We start from the raw sequence: 23,915 nt of genomic DNA on the forward strand, positions 1-23,915 counted from the left end.
ATTTTTATATAATGTGAGAGATGAGGATCCAGTTTCATTCTCCTGCATGTGGCTTGCCTATTATCCCAGAACCACTTGTTAAATAGATTCTTCTTTCCCCACTTTATATATTTTTTTGCTTTGTTGAAGATCAGTTGGTTGTAAGTATTTGGGTTTATTTCTGGGTTCTTTATTCCATTCTATTGGTGTAGGTGCCTGTTTTTATACCAGTACCATGCTGTTTTAGTGTGACTATGGCCTTATAGTATAGTTTGAAATCAGGTGATGTGATGCCTCCAGGTTTGTTCTTTTTGCTTAGTGTTGCTTTGGCTATGCAAGCTTTTTTTGGTTCCATATGAATTTTAGAATAGCTTTTTCAAGTTCTGTGAAGAATGATGGTGGTATTTTGATAGGAATTGCATTGAATCTGTAGATTGCTTTTGGCAGTACATTCATTTTCACAATATTAATTCTACCCATCCATGAGAATGGAATGTGTTTCCATTTGTTTGTGTTGTCTATGATTTATGTCAGCAGTGTTTTGTAGTTTTCCTTACAGAGGTCTTTCACCTCCTTGGTTAGGTTTATTTCTAAGTATTTTATTTATTTATTTATTTATTTATTTATTTATTTGCAGCTATTGTAAAAGGGGTTGACTTCTTGATTTGATTCTCAGCTTGGTCACTGTTGGTGTATACCAGAACTACTGATTTGTGTACATTAATATTGCATCCTGAAATTATGCTGAATTCATCTATCAGTTCTAGGAGCTTCATGGAGGAGTCTCTACGGTTTTCTAGGTATACAATCATATTATCAGCCAACAGTGACAGTTTAACTTCCTTTTTATCAGTTTAGATACCCTTTATTTCTTTCTCTTATCTGATTCCTCTGGCTAGCATTTCTAGTACTGTGTTGAATAGTAGTGGTGAAATTATGCATTCTTGTCTTTTTCCAGTTCTTGGAAGGAATGCTTCCAACTTTTCGCCATTCAGTATTATGTTGATGGTGGGTTTATCATAGATGCCTTTTATGTTCCTTGTATGCTGATTTTGATGAAGGTTTTAATCATACAGGGATGCTGTATTTTTTTAATGCTTTTTCTGCATCAATTGAGATAATCATGTGATTTTGTTTTAATTCTGTTTATGTGGTGTATCACATTTATTGACTTGCAGATGTTAAACCAACCTTGCATTCCTGATATGAAACCCACTTGATCATGATGGATTATCTTTTTGATATGCTGTTGGATTCAGTTAGCTAGTATTTTGTTGAGGATTTTTGCATCTATATTCATCAGGGATATTGGTCTGTAGTTTTCTTTTTTTCATTATGCCCTTTCCTGGTTTTGATATTAGTGTGATACTGGCTGCATAGAATTATTTAGGGGAGGATTCCCTCTTTCTCTGTCTTGTGTAATAGTGTCAATAGGATTGGTAGCAATTCTTTGAATGTCTGGTAGAATTTAGCTGGGATTCCCTCTGGTCCTGGACTTCTTTTGTTGGTAGTATTTTTATCACTATTTTAATCATGCTGTTTGTTGTTAGTCTGTTAGAGTTTCTAAATTTTCCTGATTTAAGCTAGGAGGATTGTATCTTTCCAGGAATTTATCAATTTCCTCTAGGTTTTCTAGTTGGTGTGTGTAAAGGTGTTTACTATGTATCTCAAAATAATAAGAGTTATTTATGACAACCCCACAGTCAATATCGTGCTGAATGGGCAAAGGCTGGCAGAATTTTGGGCTTTCATAAATAGCTCTATCCATCCAAATTCCAACTCTATCACATGATGCTTCAATAGTTCCCTTTCGCTGTCAGGGTAATATAAAAACACATTAGGATAGGTTACGAGTCCCCTTTAATTTAGTTGTTTTCTATGTCACCATTGAAAACTGACACAAGATAAAGATGCCCTCTCTCACCACTCCTATTCAATATGGTATAGGAAAATCAGGCAAGAGAAAGAAATAAAGGGTATTCAATAGGAAGAGAGGAAGTCAAACTGTCTCTGTTTGCAGATGACATAACTGTATATTTAGAAAACTCCACTGTCTCAGCCCAAAACCTCCTTAAGCTGATAAGCAACTTCAGCAAAGTGTCAGGATACAAAATCAATGTGCAAAAATCACAAGCATTCCTATACACCAATAATAGACAGAAAGCCAAATCATGAGTGAACACCCATTCACAATTGCTACGAAGAGAATAAAATATCTAGGAATACAACTTACAGGGTATGTGAAGAACCTCTTCAAGGAGAACTACAAGCCACTGCTCAAGGAAATAAGAAAGGAACAAATTGAAAAACATTCTATGCTTATGGACAGGAAGAATCAATATCGTGAAAATGGCCATACTGCCCTAAGTAATTTATAGGTTCAATGCTATCCCCATCAAGCTACCACTGACTTTCTTCACAGAACTGGAAAAAACTACTTTAAATTTCATATGAAACCAACACAGAGCCTGCATAGCCAAGACAATCCTAAACAAAAAGAACAAAGCTGGAGGCATCACGCTCCGTGACTTCAAACTATACTACAAGTACAGTAACAAAAACAGCATGGTGCTGGTACCAAAACAGATATATAGACCAATGGAACAGAACAGAAGCCTCAGAGAATATCTAAGGATATCTAAGGAAGGGTGATTTTCTAAAGAAGGGTATGAAATTCTGTGCTATCATCAGTGTAGAATTTGAAATATAGAAGACAAATGTTTACTGTATATTATTTAGGACTTTGTTCAGCCGCTAAAAATAACATGAAACCTAACCAACAGAGGCTTAAAAGGGGATTATGTATTTCAGAGATTCAACAATGTCATAAAAAAAACTAGACTTCTCTATCTTTCTGATCTCTTATGGTTTTTGTCCTTATACCCAGGCAGAAAAAAAGGTGGAAAGATAGCTAGGAAAGAGAAGTACCTATATCAGTAAATTGAAAGCCTTTTCATAAATCCTTAGCTTGTATCTTCTTACTCAAATTGATCACATATTCATCCTGAGCTGTAAGGAAGCCACGGAAGCAACACTTCTTAAAAACAATATAAACTCAAATAAAATTGTGCTTATATTGGTAAGGAGGAAGAAAAAATGGACTTTGGAAGGCAACTGGCCATGTCTTTAGTCTTGAGCTTTTGCGTTTCGTTATTTGTCCTGATACTTAGTTATTTTTAGAATATAAATCACACATTTCTCTGTACAATCCTTTAGCTCACTTTCATTGTCAGGATAAAATAAAAACACATTAGGATAGGTTGCAAGCCCCCTTTAATCCAGTTATTTTCTACTTCCCCATCTATATCTTTTCCCACTTCCCCATAACAATCCTTCCATATTAGAGTATTTGCATTCCCCTGATTGATCTGACCACACTCACATTTCACTGCCTCTGAACAGGCTCAAATATATGTTCTGCTTCACATGTTTGTTCCCATCTCTCAAGCCCTCTGGCCAACTTCCATTTCCACTTCAATGCTCAAGTGTAACAATCTTTTTACTGAGTAGTTTCCCCAAAGTCAGAGTTAAATACCCTCCCTCTCAGTGCTCTCACAAAAACTAATGTGTGCTTATAACACTCTGCATTGGAAACACACACTGAATTAGATAGAGTTTGCTTATCTGCCTCTTCTCTTAGACGGAACAGGCAGAGCATACAGGCTCAGGAAATGTTTGCTAAATCAATAAATGAGGTCATCTCTATTACATGATGCTTCTAATAACATTATTTTAAAATATAGAAAGCAAATGTTGGGAAAATTATAAAGAAAGTCAACAAATCCACCATCCTAGTGGGAGATTTTATTACCCGCCATCAGTATTTGCTAGATTAAATAAATATCCAAAAATCAGTAAACTTCTATAACACTTGAACATGATTAACAAATTTAACTTAGTAGACATATATGAAACAGTAAAATAACTGCAGAACACACATGTTTTCATGCAGACTTTTGACACGTATAAAATTTGACCATTTAACTGGTCATAGAGCATGTCTAAACAAATTCAAAGAATGAGATAACACAGAAAAAGTACTCTCACAACAATGCAACAATAGTAGAAATTAATAACAAAATCTAACTAGAAAATCTCTTATAGCTATAGATTTCATTTAAAAATATGATACATTTTGAGTTAACTTTTGTATTTTGCATGAGGCATGGATCAAAGTTCTTTTTAAAAGATGGATATCCACTGTTACAGCAGTTTGGTTAAAAGGTTTTCCTTTCTTCACTCAAAATGTACCTTTGAACCTTTTGCACCTTTGCCAAGAATCAACTAAAAATATATGTATGGGTCTATTTCTGGCTACGTGTCTGTCTTTACACCAAAAGCATACTATCTTAATTACTGAAGCTTTATCATAAGTCTTTAAATCAGGCAGTATATATGTTACAGCTTGCTTTTTCTTTTTCAAGGTTGTGTTAGCTATTCCTTCTAAGTCCTTTGCATTTCTATGTGAATTTTAGCTTGTCCATGTTATAAAAAAAAAAAAAAGTAATGTGATTTTTGCTTGGGAATGCATAGAATCTATAGATAAATTTTGGGAAGAAGTGACATCGTAACAAAATTGGTCTTCTGATGCATGAACATGGCTTATCACTTCATTAATTTAGCTCTTTGTTAACTGTTTTTTTGTTTTGTTTTGTTTTGTTTTTTTCTGGAGATGGAGTCTTGCTTTGTCATCCACGCTGGAGTGTAATGGTGCGATCTCAGCTCACTGCAACCTCCACCTCCAGGGTTCAAGCAATCCTCCTGCCTTAGCCTTCTGAGTAGCTGGGATTAAAGGCATGCGCCACCACGCCCAAATAGTTTTTGTATTTTCAGTAGAGACAGGGTTCACCATGTTGGCCAAGCTGGTCTTGAACTCCTGACTCAGGTGATCCACCTGCGTTGGCCTCCCAAAGTTCTGGGATTACAGGCATGAGCCACCAAGCCACCATGCCACCAGGTTAACTTCTCACAGCAATATTTTATAGTTCTAAGTTTACAGGTCTTGAACCCCTTTTTCCTAAGTATTTAATATACTTTTGTCACATTTATTCCTAAGTATTTAATATATTTGATGCTATTATAAGTTGTGCTTTAAAATTTTTAATGCATAAACTAGAACTTCCAGTAAAATATTAAATAGAAGTAGTGAAAGCAATCATTCTTATCAGGTTTATGATCTTAGGAAGAATCTTTCACCACTTGTTAGCCTTGGGGTTTTTGTAGATGTCACACATTTGGATGAAGAAGTTCCCTTCTATTCCTAGATGAAAGTTGTTTTAAAATCAGGAATAAAATTGGATTTTGTGAAATAATTTTCTGCATCTATTTGGGATGATCATGCTTTCAATATTTTACCCCATTAATATAGTAAATTACAATACACTGATTGCTTTTCAAATGTTAATATAACCTTGCATTTCTGACAATCCCTACTTGGCAATGATGTATTATCCCTTTTATACATTATTAAAATTGATGTGTTAGCATTTCATTTAGAATTTTTGCATGTATGTTAGTAATTGATATTGGTTTATAGATTTTTTTTCTTTTTCTTTTTTTTAATTGAGTCTCGCTTTTGGACCCAGGCTGTAGTACAATGGCACAATCTCGGCTCACTGCAACCTCTGCCTCCTGGGTTCAAGCAGTTGTCCTGCCTCAGCCTTCCGAGCAGCTGGGACTACAGGTGCCGGCCACCACACCCAGCTAGTGTGTGTGTGTGTGTGTGTGTACGTGTGTGTGTGTGTGCACGTGTGTGTGTGTGTATTTTTAGTAGAGATGGGGGTTTCACTATGTTGGCCAGGCTGGTGTTGAACTCCTGACCTCAAAACAGGTGATCCACCCATCTTGGCCTCCCAAAGTGCTGGGATTACAGGTGTGAGCCACTAAGCCTGGCCTGTAGATTTTTTTCTTTTAACATCTTTGTCTGGTTTTGGTAACAGAGTAATGCTTGTCCCATAGAGTGAGTTAAGATGTATACCCGCATCTTTAACTTTCAGGAATACTTTGTGTAGACTTGGTATTATTTTTCTTAAATACTTGGTGGAATTCATTAGTGACGCCATCTGTACTTGGAGTTTGTGCCCCAGTGCTAGGCAAAAATTTGTTAGATATGACAACAAAATCATGATAAAAAAAAAAGAAAAAATGATAAATTGAATTTTGTTAAAATTAAGAAAAGAACTTCTATTCTTTGACAGCCAGTATTAGTAGAATGAAAGACAAACCACAGATTGAATGGATATATTTGCGAATAACATATCTGATAAAAGAACTGTATTCAGAATAAAGAACTCTCAAAATGCAATAATGGAAACAGAGAACCCATTAAAAATGGGCAAAATGTTTGAACAGATATTTCACCAAAAAAAGATACATGGATAGCAAGTAGGCATAGAAAAAGATGCTCAATATTACTAGCCATTAGCTAAATGTAAATTATTACCATAATAGAATACTATTATACATTTGTTAGAATACCTAAAATTTAAAAGACTGATTATACTAAAGTACTGATGAAAGTGTGGAACAATTGGAACCCTCATACTGTTGGAAATGTAAAATGTTAGAATATCTTAGGAAAACAGATTAGCAATTTCTTCAAAAATTAAACATATATATCTCATATAATCCAGCCATTCTACCCCTAGGATTCGCCCAAGATAAATGAAAGCATAAAATCATACAGAGACTTGTACATGAATATTCACAGTAGCTTTACTATAATAGTCAAAATTGGAAATAAATATTGATGAACAGGTGAATGTATAAAAATAGCCATACAATGAACTACTACTCAACAATTGAAACCAGTGAACTCTTGATGCATGAAACAACACGGATCAATCTAAAAATAATTATGCAGAGTGAAAGAAGCCATACCAAAAAAGAATACATACTGCCTGAGCCTGTTATTTAAATTGAATGAAATACAAACTAAACTATAGTGACAGCAAGCAGACATATCATTGACTAGGACTGGGTGGGGAGAGGGGCATGAGGGAAAGATTCCAAAGGAGCAAAAGGAAACTTTTTAAGGTGATGAATATGTTCATTATTATAATTAGAGTGATGGCTTCATGTGTACATAAATTTTAAAAATTATTACACACTGAAATACGTCAATTATTTTCAATAAAGCTGACAAAATATTAAATACATCAGAAATACTATAAAGAAAATAAAAAGTCCAACCATTTGTAGTGGTTAATTTCAGGTGTCAACTTTACTGGATTGAGGAATGCTTCTGAATCTGCCTGTGAGGGTGTTTCCAGAGTAGATTAACAGGTGAGTCAGTGAACTGAGAGAAGAAGACCCCTCCTCAGGGTGGGCAGGCATCATCCAATCAGCTGGGGGCATACAGATGAGACAAAACAGGGGAAAAAAGAAGTGATTGGTGATTCTCTCTGTCTGTCTCTCTCCCTCCCTCTCTCCTTCCCCCACACTCCTTTCCTGGAGCAGGATACTTTTTCTCCTTCTGTCTTTGGACACAAAATTCCAAGTTTTTCAGCTTTTGGACTCGGCAACTTGCACCAGAGGTTTTCCAGGGCTCTGGTGCCTGACTGGGAAGCTGTACTGTCAGTTTCTTTGGTTCTGAGGCTCTTGAACATGGATCGAGCCAGTCCTGGATTCTCTTCACCTTGGCGATACTGTGAGCCAATTTCCCTTAATAAACTCCCTTCCATATATCCTACTGGTTCTGTTTCCTCTTAGAGAACACTGATTAATACACGATGAATGGGGAGAAGATAATTGCCACATATATAGGCTACAAAAAGTTAGGATGTAGTAAATATGCAGAGCCCCTAAGAATCAATAAGAAAAATGTTAACTCAATACAGAAGTGGGTAAAAGTAATGGAGAGAAATGTCACATAAGTGGCTCTCAAACATGAAATTTTATACAAATTTTTTCAGCATGTAAATTAAAACCACTTTTCAAATTGGTTAAATGGGAAAAGTAGACAAGAAAGTATATGTGAGAATGTGGAATAGTAGGAAATAATTATTAGCAATTGCTGGTGTGTATATAAGTTGATGCAACTAGTTTTAAAAATAGTTTGCTATTACCTAGGAACATTAAGCATGCTCAAACTCTACACACTCTCAATTTCAGTATTAGATATGTATCTAAATACATTGTTGAGTGTGTATGCTTATAAGCAAGAATGTTTATGGAAACATTGTTCAAATAAAAAATATTCTAGAAACAGTCTAAATATCCATTAGCAGTCTAATAGACACATAATTTATGGCATAGTCATACAATTGTATATTTGTGATATTATAGACATGTAAAAATGAATGAACTACAGTACCAAACTCAACATGATTATACCTCAAAAGCAATGCTGAGTGAAAGAAGCAAATTACCTAATTCTTACAAATTCTTATAAATTTCAAAAACAGGCAAAACTGAAGAGCATATTTTTTAGAGCTACATGCTTAGGTAGCAAAACAACAACAATGACAAAAGCAACCCAAAAAATAAACCCACAGCAACTATAAAGTCAAAGGATGATTAATTAAATCAAGGTATTATTTATCTTTGGATGGGAAAAATGAATCAGGGAGAGTCAGTGCATCTGAGGGATAGTAATGTTCTATTTCTGGCCTGGATATGGGTACGAGGATTTTGTTTTTTATTAAATTTGTGCATTTATATTTATTTATATCTATATACTCCTTTTTTTAAGATACTCTCCACTTCACAATTTGAGAATATTTACTGCAAAGAATGGAAAAAAGATAGGAGCTAGGGGATAGGGACTAAATACAAGGCTCATGCAATTACTCACACAAAAGAGATCTGAAGACCTGGGACTATATGTTGTCTGGAAGTGGGATTGGGGACAGCATGAATCACTATTTTGGATTAAATGAGTTAATATCAGCGCTCTGCATGGTATGTGACCCAAAGTAAGACTCAATAATTGTGAGTTTTCCTCCTTCAACTCTTTTCTCACTGACTCCTCATACTGTAAATGTATGGGGAAAATATACCAGATAAACTTTCAGTACTAATTCAAGAAGTCCAGTACTATCTTGTAAGTACTCTTAAGTGATGTCTAACCAACTGTGTGTTGGGACTGTTGATCTAAAGCAGTTGAAACTTTGGATGCAAGAGAATAGTGTAGTGGTTCTCAAATTTAAGTGTGCATAAGAATCACACTTAAATATATAAGGATTAAACACACACATAAATAGCAACACACTTTGTTAAAAGGCAGATTTTTAATTGATACATAATAATTATACATGTTTATGGGGTACCCATGATACTTTGGTGCATGCTTACAATGTATAATGATCAATTCAGGGTAATTGGGATAACCATCGCCTCAAGCATTTATCATTTCTTTGTGTTGAAAATATTCGAAATCTTCTTTTCTAGCTATTTTGAAATATATATTACATTATTAATAACTATAATAAAAAAGGCAGATTATTTTGGTCCCCATGAAATATTTTGATTTAATAGGCTTAGTTAGAGTCTAGAAATATGCATTTTTACAACAAGCACTCTCTGATGGTAATAAAGCAGATGGTTTAAACTAGACTTTTGGAAACATTGGTTTTACTCGTGATGATTTTGGAATGAGACAGATATGGATTGAAATGAAGTCTATATAGTTCTTGATTTCCTAGGTATAAATATTCGGGCAAGTTATATTACCTGTCTCTGATGTTCGTCTTGTGAAATGGGAATATAACACCCTTTTAAATATATTACTTCATATAATTCACAGAACAGTCAATTGTGTGAATTATATGAAGTAATATAGTTAAAGGGTTTTAGTGCAGAGCCTAGTAGATACAGGAGCATTCACACAATTTAGTTAGAATTACAGTTGTTGGTGCTATTGGCTGTGATTTTGTAGCCCAAAGGTCAGCTGGGGCCATTCAGCTACATAAATCTGCAAAAAGTTAATTCAGATCCCAATCACATGGATTTTGTATCTAAAACCTTCCTCATTTTATACATACCTGTGATAGGTTTATATGTTAATATATAGGTCATATAATTTCTGAGACACTCTGGTTTTCTGATTTACTGTCTGTCAAAAGTTTTTGGCCTTTGCTGGATAGTATCTTATGGCTCTTCATTTCTCTATCATAATTTTAAGTCAAAGGCAAAAATGCCCTTTATACTTTATCATTTCCTTCAGAGTAACCACAAAGATGGGCTGTTGCTTGTAGCAAAACTTGAAGATTTTGGGGCTACTTTAAGTGATACACAGGAAACAACTCAGAATCACATGTTAGATCTTTTATCTGCAATAGCTACCCTTGTCTCCTGCAAACTTGCTAATTTTTCCCTTTCTATGTCTCTTGTTTACTCCCTTCTTTCTAGATTACTCTAAATTTGGAATGCTCCTTTAATTAAACAGAGCAGTTCAGCTCTCTCTAGCTACTCTTACACTTGCATAGTTACTGATTTTTTAAAAAATGTCTTTTATTTAGCAAGAGTTATTGTTTCTGAGAGAATAATTGTGGTTATAAGTAGTACGAAATAAAAACATAAAAATCACTTTAATGTACTACAATGGTTCTGCCACATCCCACAGATAGTATTTAAATATTCACTTCAACTTATAGGTCAGAAAAATTAAAAAATTATATTTAAATTCATTCTCTTTAATTAGACTCTGAGTAATTATTTAATATAATATTTTAAAAAGAAAATTAAACTTGTATTTCCTTCTTTATCCTTTCTGTGTTTGCAAATAATCATGAGTTATAGGGGTAAGAACTTCTAACACATCTGTGTGAAGTTCATTGAAACACTGGGTTGGGACTCTAGAGGCTAGGTTTCAGTCCTGGTTTGTTCTCAGACAATTTAACAAATCCACTTAACCAAACTCCCTGTTTTCACTGTTTTCAAAATGCAGTGGAGAGTATTCATTTTCTATTGCTGCTGTAACAAATTACTATAAAGTTTGTGGTTTAACACAACCCAAAATTATCATACAGTTCAGTAGGTTAGAAGCTTAACACAGGTCTCACTGGGTTAAAATCAAGATATGAGAAAGGTTGTTTTCCTTTCTGGAGACTACAGGAGAATTGATTTCCCTGCTCTTTCTATCTCCTAGAGGCTGCCCGTATTCCACAACTCTTGGCCCCCTTCCTCCATCTTCAAAGCCAGCAATGGTATTGAGTCCTTTTCACATCTCATCACTCTGACCTCCTCTTCTGCCTCTCTCTTCCACTTTGAGGAATCCTTTGATTACACTAGGCCCACAGGTATAGTCCAGGGATAACCACCCTATTTTTGCATCAACTAATTAGAAAAATCTTAATTTCTCATTTTCATTCAAGGAGCCATATTCACAAACTGTAGGAATTAGGACATGGACATCTTTGGGAGTGACATTATTCTGCCTACCACATCAGGTAACAGAATATTTCTAGTATATTTAATAAAAAATGTCTATGACTTTATAATAAACTTCAGCACATATTTTTGGAGGGGGAAAGGGGTGCTCCAAACAGCTCTACTGATAAGAAATATTTGTCTTTACTAATATTGTTAAACAAATCCTCTATAGTGGACATTGTTTTTTGTGTTTTTTCTTTATGTTTTTTTTTTTTTCCTAAGTGTTCAACTTCTATTCCATCTTCTTTGGTAATGGAAAATTTGTGCTCTAGCACTGATGAGTTTCATGGGACTGCTAATCATTTGCCTTGCTCTGGGTAAGAAGCAGAAATGTAACCCAAGGTAGGACAATTGAACTGTATCCTTAGAAAGTGAATTGCAGGAAAAGGAACAAAACTGAATAGGCTTTGTTTTTGTTTCCATTCCATTGGCTACATCAGGGGAAATAGTCAGGTAGTAACTGCTATTTCAGCTCTTTGTAGCTACCTAGTTCCTGAGTGTGCCAAGCCTGATTCTTTAGTTTTCCATTCCTTCCTACATGCAGCTAAACATTCTTCCAATAAATTTGTTTTGCTTATATTAGTTGGAGTCCATTTCTAGTGTGCAGTCAATCAAATTAATAAAAATAATATTCCTCTTTCTTTCTTGACTTTTATGACTGCATTTTCTTGTTCTTTTTCAACTTGTCTGACCACTGCAGGCTCCTACTACACCAGACTCCTTTTCTTCTCTCTTCTATAGCTATTTATTCTTAGCTGCCTTTTTTTCCTCTACATTCTCTATTTCATGCATAGTTATGGCTCTGACTCTCATCTTTATACTAAATTCACAACTCATGTATCTTTTTAATTTTTTTTCAATAGGTTTGCAGGGAGCAGGTGGTGTTTGGTTACATGAATAAGTTCTTTAGTGGTGATTTCTGGGATTTTGGTGTATTCATCACCTGAGCAGTGTACACTGTACCCAGTGTGTAGTCTTTTATCCCTCACTCCCTCCCACGCTTTCCCCCTGTTCTCCAAAGTCCAATGTATCATTCCTATGCATTTGTGTTCTCATGGTTTAGCTCCCACTTATGAATGAGAACATATGATGTTTGGTCTTCTACTCCTGAGTTACTTCACTTAGAATAATAGTCTCCAATTTCATCCAGATTGTTGAGATATATATATATATATATATATATATATATATATATATATATATACACATATATATATATCACATGTAATACTATTCATTCATTAAAAGGTATGAAACAATGGCATTTGCGCAATCTGGATGAAACTGGAGACTATTATTCTAAGATTATATATATTATTCTAAATATATATATATATAACATTTTCTTTATCCACTTCTTGATTGATGGGCATCTGGGCCGATTCCATATTTTTGCAATTACAAATTGTGCTGCTATAAACATGCATTTACAAGTACCCTTTTCATATAATTACTTCTTTTACTCTGGGTAAATACCTAGCAGTGGGACTGCTGGATCAAACAGAAGATCTACTTTTAGTTCTCTACACTGTTTTCCATAGTGGTTGTCCCATTTACATTCCTGCTAATAGTGTTAAAGTGTTCCCTTTTCACCATATCCGTGCCAGTATCCATTTTTTTTTTATTGTTAAATTATGGTCATTCTTGCAGAAGTAAGGTAGCATTGCATTGTGGTTTTGATTTGCATTTCCCTGATAATTAGTGATGTTGAGCATTTTTCTATATGCTTGTCAGCCATTTGTATATTTTCTTTTGAGAATTGTTTATTCATGTCCTTAGCCCTCTCTTTGATGGGATTGTTCTTTTCTTGCTAATTTGTTTGAGTGCTTTATAGATTCTGGTTATTAGTCCTTTGTTGGATGTATAGATTGTGAAGACTTTTTCCCACACTGTTGGTTGTCTGTTAACTATGCTGATCATTTCTTTTGCTGAGCCAACCGAATTATACAACGCCTTTAAAAAAATAATTTTTCTAATCTTATTATTACAACTTACATAGAACATTACAACCTGCCTAGACTTTGTTTTGTCCTAAATATCCCTTTTTCTTGAACAAACCAGTCATTTTATTTTAGCACAAAAATTTACCAAACAAGATTCTTTCTTGTATAAAATTACTTTCCTTTTTTTCCTTTTCTACTAAAATTACCTCTTCATAACTTTAGCCTTTTTTACATTTCTTATTTTTTGGTTCCTTTTACCTTGTTTTATATATAACCCTTAAATGAGCTTTCAATTAGACAAATATATTTACCTTTTAATAAGAATATTAAAAATTTTTTCCTATAAATTTTTAATTAAAAATCACCCAGATACTTAATATTAATAACATTGGATCCTAAATTATATAACATGTTTGTTTACAAGCATTTATGCCATTACATTTACCTGATTTATTTAACAATTTACCCATATTATTTACAAAAACTGTGATATTCATTATTTCCCTGTTAACTATTTCTATAGCTGTGAATTTTAGGTGTTAAGTAAGAAACTTAAGGTTAAATATAAAGTTATTTTTCTCAGTAACTCAGGATTTAGCTGTTTTCATTAAACCAATAATATTGCATGTCTTACTTGTCAAAAATTATCCAAGCAAAAATCATTTTGTCTTGAGCTGGGTTTTATAGTTTTATAGCCCTTATGGCTGATCTTATAGAATTCTGCAGGAGTAAACAAAAAACCACACGATCAAAAATGCCAACAATTTTTCAGACATCTCTAATGTTATTTTACCAATAATTTTAAAGCCAGAATTTTTATTAAAGAATTTACTTAAGTCACATTAACTTGAAAAAGCACTTGACTAGTCATTTCTTTTGATTATCTGATTTAAGTGATTTTATTTTTTAGCCAATTAGAGCTCTTTTATATATTTTTGATGCTGAAACATTGTGTACACAACACATAAATACATAGACATTTGGATATGCCAATAGAAATGCATCCTATAGATTCATAAGATCTTTTTTTCTTTTTTTTTTAATCTTAGACATTTAAGTTCTTGATAACCTGTTTCACTACCCTAGGCAGTTGTCAGCTAAATAGCCTTAAATTTGCATGTTAAAGAAAACAGCTCTAAGGTGAAAATCAGCAAAGTTTACAACTCAAGGTACTGGTATGCCAGAGAGAAATTAAAACAGATTGAATTTCTATAAACATAAAATTATAGAAATTATAAAGGCCTTTTAAATACACACACACACACACACACACACACACACACACACACACAGAACCATAGCTTTTACTTCAGAACTTTAGCCATGAGATAAATACAAATTCTCTGGCTTGCAAAATAATAATAATAATAATAATAATAATAATAATAATAAAACCTGTTAGATCCAAGCAGTGGTTTTTATCTCAGTAGAAAAGTAACAGCAGATTTAAAGTAGGCAGAAGAGAAAATAGAAAAAAAGAGAACTTAGGAATTCTATTGTTTGCAGGTCTACCTTAGCGCTCTTTTTCCTTCAGGTAAATGTGCATGAAGACCATATTACTTCCATTTTACACAAATAGAGGTGCCATAAAACCTAGAGTGGTTGAAGAGGGCGTTATTCCCCTTGTTTTCTCCTCATTCTTAGATTATTTGTTTCCTGTACTTTTTTTTTTTTTTTAAAGGAGGAACTGAGCTGTGGCCTAGGGCTTTTGTGGAGTGAAACAAAGTGTTTGCTGCTTGTGGGCAGGACTCCACAATGTGTCACCATTCATTGCCACCATTTCATGTGTCTCAGTTTTTCTCTCCAGAGATCTAAGCCCCTCCAGGTGGGCTCAAAGTGTGGAGTGACCAGCATCTATATGTGCTTGCTGGACTAGCCTTTTTAAAACTAATTTTGTTGGGGGTTCCCTGTAGGCCTGCTGCACCCTAGACATTCCCATGAGACATTCCCAGGGGTGCCTTTCAGTTGGGAGGAGCAAATGTTCTTTCTCTCTGGAACTGAAGAAATGCAGTCTCTCATTTTACCTATGAAAACAACAGTTCAGTTCCTCACTCAAATGTGAACCAACAAGCCAAATTGAGACTAATTTTGGAATAAAAGCAATAGAAATGACCCTTTAGAATGCAAGGATTAAATTAGGATCTGAACCAAAATTAGGATCCTTAAAAATCTTCCCAGGAGGAAAAAAAAAAAACTCAATAAATCAAGGACCCTCAACCAAAGGGAGGTGCAGGACTCAGGACGGCTCGCCAGATCCACGAGAGGAGAAGCTTAAAGTCAGGGAGGCTTCAGTGGGCCCCCACTGGTATGTTAGCACTGAGTTTGGGCAATTCCTTTGGGCCCTGAGTCTTCTCTGAGGCCCAACATGTTTGGGTGCCAAACTATTGCTGATGAAAATAGTAAAATTGTAAAATATTTTGAAGAAATTTATTCTGAGCCAAATTTGAGTGACCATGACCCTTGACACAGCCCCCAAGAGGTCCTGAGAATATGTGCCCCACAACTCATATAATGATCTTTTTATTTCCCTGCTGTTCATCATCCCCATAGAGAAGTCCCACTACCAACTCGAACTCAGTATGACCCACGTTACACATCTCTCACTAATTTAAAAACCAGTGCCGGGCGTGGTGGCTCAAGCCTGTAATCCCAGCACTTTGGGAGGCCGAGACGGGTGGATCACGAGGTCGAGAGATCGAGACCAGCCTGGTCAACATGGTGAAACCCCGTCTCTACTAAAAATACAAAAAACTAGCTGGGCGTGGTGGCGCGTGCCTGTGATCCCAGCTACTCAGGAGGCTGAGGCAGGAGAATTGCCTGAGCCCAGGAGGCGGAGGTTGCGGTGAGCCGAGATCGCGCCATTGCACTCCAGCCTGGGTAACAAGAGCGAAACTCCGTCTCAAAAAAAAAAAAACACAAAACAAAACAAAAAAAAAAAAAAACAGTTTTTTCCCCTTTATTCCTGATCTACTTATCCACTCACTCAGGATAGAAGATTGATATAGAGCTCTAAGTCTTTATTTTCGCTATATTGGGCATGTTATTTTTGTCTACTCCATATGACAGTTTCTTCTAGCAAATTATACTTCTCTCGTTTCATGTCAACCATGGCCTCCTTTCCTCATAAAAAATGTGAATGTGACCCATGCAGAACCAATGTTTATAATATACAGGTTGGCTTCCTAATTCAAAAATCCAAAATGCTCCAAAAGCCAAACTTTTTGAGCACCAGTATGATGCCATGGGTGGAAAATCCCATACCTGACCTCACATGACAAGCTGAAGTTGAAATGCAGTAAAAATTTTGTTTCATGTACAAAATAATTTAAAATATTGTTTAAAATTACCTTCAGACTGTGTATACAGAGAATATGAAATGTAAATGGATTTTGTGTTTGGACTTGGATCCCATCCTCAAGATGTCTCATTATGCATATGCAAATAATCCAGAATCCAAAATCTGAAAACATTTTTGGTCCTAAGCTTTTTGGATATGGGATATTCTACCTAACTTTATAATATATGGATGTTGGGAAAGAGAAGGCATTACTATTTAGATTGTTAAGCTGGGAAAATGTAAATTTGTCATGTGGAGAGAGCCTGTTTGACAGAATACAGTCAAATATATGAACAGAATAAGGATAAATATATAGAGATATATAGCCTTGGATCTATCTAATTCTAAAACCATATCCAACCTAAATTTCCTGGTTCTGTGACCTAGTAAGTTCTGCTTAATTTTTCTTATGCTAGTTTGAATTGGGCCTCTATCATTTGTATTATGCTAGAGAGTCTTAACACTTACCAAATTCTATAGATCTTAACATTCAAATATCTGACATGCATTCTTTCTATTTTCTTCCATTGCTGATGTACTATTGAATGACTTCCTCTCATTATTTTATTACAATAGTCACCTTGCTGCCAATCTATTGTTTCTCCAACATATCCATCACATTACTATAAAAGTTACCTTCTTAATAAAATGTGGGATTATATTACTTCTCTCTTTAAATATCCTCAAGTTCTCTATTGCATAATAAAGCCTGTATTTCTTTTCTTTTCTTTTTTTTTTTTTTTTTTTTTGAGACAGAGTTTCACTCTGTCGCCAGGCACTAGGAGGCTGGAGTGTAGTGGCACAATCTCGGCTCACTGCAACCTCCGCCTCCTGGGTTCAAGCAATTCTTCTGCCTCAGCCTCCCAAATAGCTGGGACTACAGGTGTGCGCCACCATGCCCAGCTGCTTTTTGTATTTTTAGTAGAGACGGGGTTTCACCATGTTGGCCAGGATGGTCTCGATCTCTTGACCTTGTGATCTGCCCGCCTCGGCCTCCCAAAGTGCTGGGAATAAAGGCTTGAGCCACTGCGCCCGGCCTAAAGCCTGTATTTCTTAAGTGGCATTTAAAATTTCCCCAAATACATACAATCTTATCTGAACCTACTATTTCTATTCATTTACTCACTCATTCAGCAAATATTTATTGAGTTCCTACTATATGCAAGGCATGATTCTGGATATAGTAGATATCGTGATGACGAAATCAAAATTCCTTCACATATAGCCTATATTCCAGTGGGAAAGTTGCGACCCTTACTACATTTTTCCACAACATCTGGTCTAGTACGACCTGGGGATAATTTGCATGCAAGCCTCTGCTCAAGCTGTTCTTGATGTTCTTCCCCACTTGTTAAACATCAAAATTCAATGTTAAATTATCTATGATTTAATGGCATTTACCTTTATGTTTCCTAATTGCTTACATTTATGCTATAATACAAATTTATCTCATTTTACGCAATTACTGATTTATATATTCATCTTGCCATACATAAAACCTCCTTGAGGACAGAGAACTGATTTTGTTCATTTTTATCCCTTTCATAATACTTTGCATATAATACAAACTCATTATTATTCTATTTCTTGTAATCGAATTTGTTCAATGAATGTTGTTGAAACATAAGCGTGAGAAAATAGAATGTTATTGAGGAGTGGGGGACAGAGTTATAGTTACTGAGTGCCTATGATATAACAAAAGTTATCCTAGGTGTTTTTCATAGACTTTATGATTTAATACATATTACTTCGCACTACAGGAAACTAAGTTAAGGTAAAAGAAATAATTTCTAGAAAGATTCCCTCTAGAATAGAGGGAATATCAAAAGTCTTTAATTTGGTATATATGTGGCTTAGTGCACACTATTTATTGAATTTTTTGTATGTGGGGCAAAATATTACATCTACAATACAAAACCAAATATGATTGGAGATGACATTATTGTGATATTGTTGCATGCTGACACAAATCTGCACATTATGTAGTCCAAATCCTTGCTTCCCGATCTTTATTTGAATTAATTGAAACCCAGAAAACAATATAATAAATTTCCTTAGGAAGTAAACTCACTCTCTTCAAGTCAATGGGATTTCAAATGGAGAGAAAGCAATTTACAACATCCACAAGTTTCTGTTCAACATTATAGACAAACGGTCAGACTTTGGAGCCCAATTGCCTGGGTTCAAATACTGCTTCCACCAGGTAACAGCTGTTAACCTAGGGTAAATCACTTCTCTATGCCTTAATTTGTTCGTAACTAAAATTACAGTAAAACCACATGCCTCATAGGGTTCTTATGAGAAGCAAATGCGTTCTATTTGTATAAAAGTTAGAATACAGTATACATTATTAATTTAACAGGATTAGCAATAATATGACGTTTACTAAGAATATTCTACTTATCGCTCCATTTTTTGTCAGTAATGAAAATTTTTTTTTTTTTTTTTTTTTTTTTTTTGAGACGGAGTTTCGCTCTTGTTACCCAGGCTGGAGTGCAATGGCGTGATCTCGGGTCACTGCAACCTCCGCCTCCTGGGTTCAAGCAATTCTCCTGCCTCAGCCTCCCTAGTAGCTGGGACTACAGGCGTGCGCCACCCTGCCCAGCTAATTTTTGTATTTTTAGTAGAGACGGGGTTTCACCATGTTGACCAGGATGGTCTCGATCTCTTGACCTCGTGATCCACCCACCTCGACCTCCCAAAGTGCTGGGATTACAGGCTTGAGCCACCGCGCCCGGCCCGAAAAATTTTTTTAAAGTCTGAGAAATTTCAAGTCAACAGGTATTCATAAAACACCTACGATGCCTGGTGCCTTGGGAACAGAATAAATTGGGAAATTACAGTCTTTCTATTTTGAATTTGGAATAGATGGAAAACACAGGGCAAGGTGCAATGGAACATGCAAGAACAGAAATGCTAGAGTGCCACATAATTTACCTAGGTAAAGCTAACAGCAAAATCAATTACTCCAAGATTTATATTAATAAAACCGCAACTAACAATTGGGAATGTATTTTCAGATCTACACAGAAGCTGCTAAATACAATACCATACATCAGCAAAAGTTCTGCAGAAATAGTAAAACTTTCCTTTATTTTCACTTGGGAAGTCTGAAAACATCACAGGGCTTGTGACTGGAGCCTACTAACCCCGAGGACAACGTGGTGGGCTCAGCGAATACCTCAATGTCCGAAGAAACGAGAGGCTCGAACCACGACCATGCCTAGGACCAGGCTTTTCCCGCGGCCGGTGCCTGGCAGATGCAGACTTAAGAGGCCACCCTCGCGCGCGACGTCCAACCCGACGGTGCTGCTCCCCTCGGACCTGGCACTGCGGGGAGAAGGCAGCCTTTGGGTGAGGAGCCGCCGCGTGGCGGGACAGAAGCAAAACCACACGAGCCGCGGCATAGTCTCCCGCGACTCCACTCCAAGGCACCGGAACGCCAGGATGAGGAAGCACTCTGCGTTCCGCAAAGCTAGCGGTTCCCACTCCACCTCCCACTATGTCAGGGATGGGCACCCGAGCGCCAGCCCGGGCGACAGCGGCGGAGGAGGCAGTCCGCACTACCTCAGACCCGGACCCCAGGCTCTGCCAGCTGCGGTCCACCGCCCGCCCCCGGGGTCCCGAGCCTACGTCACTTCCGGTGCGCGCGCCCGCCCGCGAAGATACAGCGGGGCCAGAGCCTGACCCGGGCTCGTGGCTGCCCGGGGGCGCGCAGAGAGGGCGGGCCGCGCGAAGGGGGAGTGTCTGCCCGCCGCCGCCACCGCTGCCGCCGCCGCAGTCGCCACCGAGGAGTTTGCTTAAACCCTTTTCTGAGACCCGGCCGGGTCTTCCCGCCCGGACTCAGGGCGCCAGCGCCAGTCGCAGTCACCACTCCGACGGGTACAGAAGCGGGAGTTGCCTCAGACTGTGGAGTGGCGGGCACAGCCCCAGCCCCCGCTTCCCCTCCCTGACCCCTTCTTGCCGTCGCCCCAGACATGGGGAACGCGGCGACCGCCAAGAAAGGCAGCGAGGTGGAGAGCGGTAAGTCGAAGGCCGGGTCTGGGTATCCGCTGGGCGGGCCGGCGCGGGGCACCGAGCGCTCCTCCGGGTCGCAGACCCTGAGGCCGCGGGCACTGGCCAGGCCTAGCAGCGGCCGCCGGGAGCCATTCTTGGGGGTCGGGGTGACCAGCTGCCTTCCTCCTCCATCCCGACCTCCAGCTCCGCGTTGAGGGTTGAGCGCGAAGGGCCGGATGGGGGGAGCTTGGGAAGAGCGTTCCCTGGGATTCCCTTTCTCACTCTAGCGAGGAGGACTTGCACACATTCTGGAACACTTCCCCAAATATGGTCCGAGGAAAGAAGTCCCTAGTGCCATCCCACCCCTGCTTTCCCCCCGCACCGACTCCTTTGGAGCTACAGGTAGTACTGTAAGGTTGGCTCTTCTCCCTCCATCACTTGGGTCCAGCCCAACCTTACAACAACGCGGGGGCTGCTAGTCTGGCTCTGTGCAAGTGAGGCTAATCCTGAGTGGACAACCCTGTCTTAGATCGCCTTCATCTCTTCAGATTAGGAATGGAAAGCATAATGAGACCAAACAGCAACTTTATCCATTAGAGAAAAAAGCCAGACAGGTTTGCGTTTTCTCTAGACATTCAAGGATCTGCTACAATGCCTTTAAAACTTAAAGGTCATTTGGAGTTGAAGTGCTTCCAGAACACGGTTAATTTCTTCTGAGAGCTGAAGGTGCGGGTACTCCACACTTTACATCAAACAGTAGAAAATCATCAAAGTGGAATTTCTGTATGGCTATATGGTGTGTGTGTGTTTGTGCACGCGCGCGCATGTATACACATGCATATATATGTATATATGTGTCAATCAGGATGGTTGTGCAAGAATTGGTTTGCCTTTGTAAAGTTCATCTATTTTTATAATTCAGAATGGCCAAATAACAAATGGTATTTGTTATGTCACTAGGAGTAAATGGCATCTTAGCACTTAAAGTGGGCCTGGTGATTTTAGTTTCTGTAAATCTTACTTGTAATGTTTATATGGTTGTAACATAAGAATTAGGCTTTATAATTTAGCATGAAGAAAATAGCTTTTTTCTGTATTAATAAAGTAGAATTCATTTAGAAGGATTTAGTCATTCATTTTGTTTAACATAAATAGTGAGATCAGATAATATGGTTTTTATGTTTCATCAATAAGGTTTTAGTTTTAATTTTCAGGAGCTCCAGAAAAGTTTGATGAACTATTATATAAACTATTTAAGAACACAGTATGCCATATGGAGATTTAAAAAGCCAACATAGAGGTAGAATTTATGTTTGTTTGTTTGTTTTTGGAGACGGAGTTTCGCTCTTGTCGCCCAGGCTGGAGTGCAGTGGCGCAATTCCAGCTCACTGCAACGTCCGCTTCCCAGTTCAAGCGATTCACCTGCCTCAGCCTCCCGAGTAGCTGGGATTACAGGCGCCCGCCACCATGCTCGACTGATTTTTGTATTTTTAGTAGAGATGGGGTTTCACCACGTTGGCCAGGCTGGTCTGGAACTCCTGACCTTAGGTGATCCAACCACCTCGAGCTCCCAAAGTTCTGGGATTACAGGCTTGAGCCACCGTGCCCAGCCTATGTTATCTTTTTTAAATTGCACAAATATGGTAACTACCCATACAGAAAGGATAAAGAATGCAAAAAGTGTAAAGAATTATTTGTACCTGATAGTGTTGTCATTTTTCGTGTTAATTTAAAGCTCTATTAACTTAAAACGTGTTAATTGTGTTACAAAAGAGTGTGCTTGGAGATTGGTCATATTAGTAGTTTTCATTAGCAAGTCTTGACCTGTATAATGTTTATATTTTTGATAATGATAGTAGACTGTTCTGTGACCTATATATTTTCTTCAGGGAGAATTGTTTTGGTAACTTAATACCCTTAGACAGTATTAATTTGCAACTCATAGTTGTAAGATAACCTCAGAATATTTATTGAAAATTAAATGGAAACTTTAAATGTGTATTTAAATTATTTCTATGAATAAATTCTTTCCTATGTTTTAAATGTTAATGACGGTCTAGTTCTTAAGTATGTTAGTCAGCTTTTTGTGTGACTGTATGTATGGAAACTGAAGGTTATTATAATAGTTTAAAATGCTGTTGTGAAGTGACAAAAGAAAATAGCAAGTTATGTGTTATGGGGAAAATTATTTGAAATGTCATGTGTTGATTAATGTTTGTAACTTCATTTGGAGCAATGTTATCAGGTATATGTTGCTGTTCTACTGTAGTGAGTAGAAATTGTATTGCTATGTTTTAAAACTTAATGAAAGAACTCTTATCATTACACACCTAACTGTTCTGTGTATTTTTTTAAAGAATTATTCTTGAAAATATTTTTCAAAACTTAGAAATATGTGACATGAGAGGTCAGCCTGTACAATCATTCCCTTTCAAAGATCCTGACCTCTGCAGAAGCTGGAGTTGAGATCATACTGTTAGTAATAATAGAGTAAGAAATAGAGTCTGATGCCTGGACTCCATTCAGCATCCCTAAATAATCAATTAATACATTTATTTTCAAAATATTCACTAAATGTTTTACTTTCAATTATAGACTATAAATAAAAGCTAAAAGTGTTACTGTCTAATGGAAAAGAAAATATGTATATGTAAGAGTTACCTGAAAGGCAAAACACAAGTGCTGACATTATGGAAAATGGAATTAGAACTCTGAAAATTGCTGTATGAAAATGTTTGATTTGAAAGTTGATTAAAAATGTCAAGTCGGTTAAGATTTCAGATTCAGTTAGAACCAAGCTTCAGAAAGATAGGTGATTCCAGAGCTCAGTTCTAAAAATATTCCAGAAGAATGAAGTTAGGCATAAAAATAATTTAGGAGGGTCTTGGTTAGCTTTGACTATCTGGTGCCTGTGTTTTACTCTACCGAAACTTGTCCCTCTATTAGAATAAACATTTTCTGGGGTAAGACCTAAAAGTTAGGTGAGATTCCATCTTCATCTCCACAGGTTTTGGAGATAACATTGAGTTGAGTACCTGTTGTTCTGCTATAGTGAATTAGGAAATTGTATTGATGTATCTCAAAACTTAATGAGAGAATAACTGGTACTCTTATATATATCTAACTGTTCTGTGTTTTTAAAATTACTCTTGAAGATATATCCCTTTTAAAATTTGAGCGTAGTTATTTAAACATCAGCTAATATGCAGAAGCATAAACTTTTAGAAATATAATAAACTTCTCATTTTAAAGTTTTAAACTCTTGTCAGTTAAGTTTGTTTTACTTA

General features: G+C 36.7%; 2 protein-coding genes across 3 annotated transcripts in view; one reads left to right on the top strand and one right to left on the bottom strand.

Annotated features, from left to right (window-relative positions):
• Positions 1-1,959: 1,959 nt before the first annotated feature.
• Positions 1,960-20,611, bottom strand: LOC141580450 (uncharacterized). Its single transcript, XM_074381543.1, has 3 exons — positions 20,587-20,611; positions 19,782-20,474; positions 1,960-7,325 (listed from the first exon to the last, which is right to left on the bottom strand). Exons 1-3 carry the CDS (start codon positions 20,609-20,611, stop codon positions 7,189-7,191), a joined length of 855 nt encoding a protein of 284 aa, XP_074237644.1. The 3' UTR covers positions 1,960-7,188.
• Positions 20,384-23,915, top strand: part of PRKACB (protein kinase cAMP-activated catalytic subunit beta) — a 136,977-nt gene continuing 133,445 nt past the window's right edge. Inside the window, exon 1 of one of the 2 annotated variants that reach the window (XM_010347080.3) lies at positions 20,384-20,655. In XM_010347080.3, coding sequence (XP_010345382.1) covers positions 20,610-20,655 — 46 coding nt within the window. In that variant the 5' untranslated portion in view covers positions 20,384-20,609. The remainder of the gene's footprint in view (positions 20,656-23,915) is intronic. The other variant, XM_074381083.1, reaches the window with a different exon arrangement.

The sequence above is a fragment of the Saimiri boliviensis genome, chromosome 11 (genome assembly GCF_048565385.1).
Source record: "Saimiri boliviensis isolate mSaiBol1 chromosome 11, mSaiBol1.pri, whole genome shotgun sequence".
In the NCBI taxonomy this organism is placed as follows: domain Eukaryota; kingdom Metazoa; phylum Chordata; class Mammalia; order Primates; family Cebidae; genus Saimiri; species Saimiri boliviensis.

Bases quoted from the DNA above. Each gene is read 5' to 3' on its own strand.
- LOC141580450 (XM_074381543.1), bottom strand. From the start codon at position 20,611: ATGTCTGGGGCGACGGCAAGAAGGG. The intron at 20,475-20,586 runs GTCAGGGAGGGG...TGGCGCCCTGAG, and splicing joins TGGGGCGACGGCAAGAAGGG to TCCGGGCGGGAAGACCCGGC. The intron at 7,326-19,781 runs GTTAGTAGGCTC...GTATGCCCCCAG, and splicing joins CCCACCACGTTGTCCTCGGG to CTGATTGGATGATGCCTGCC.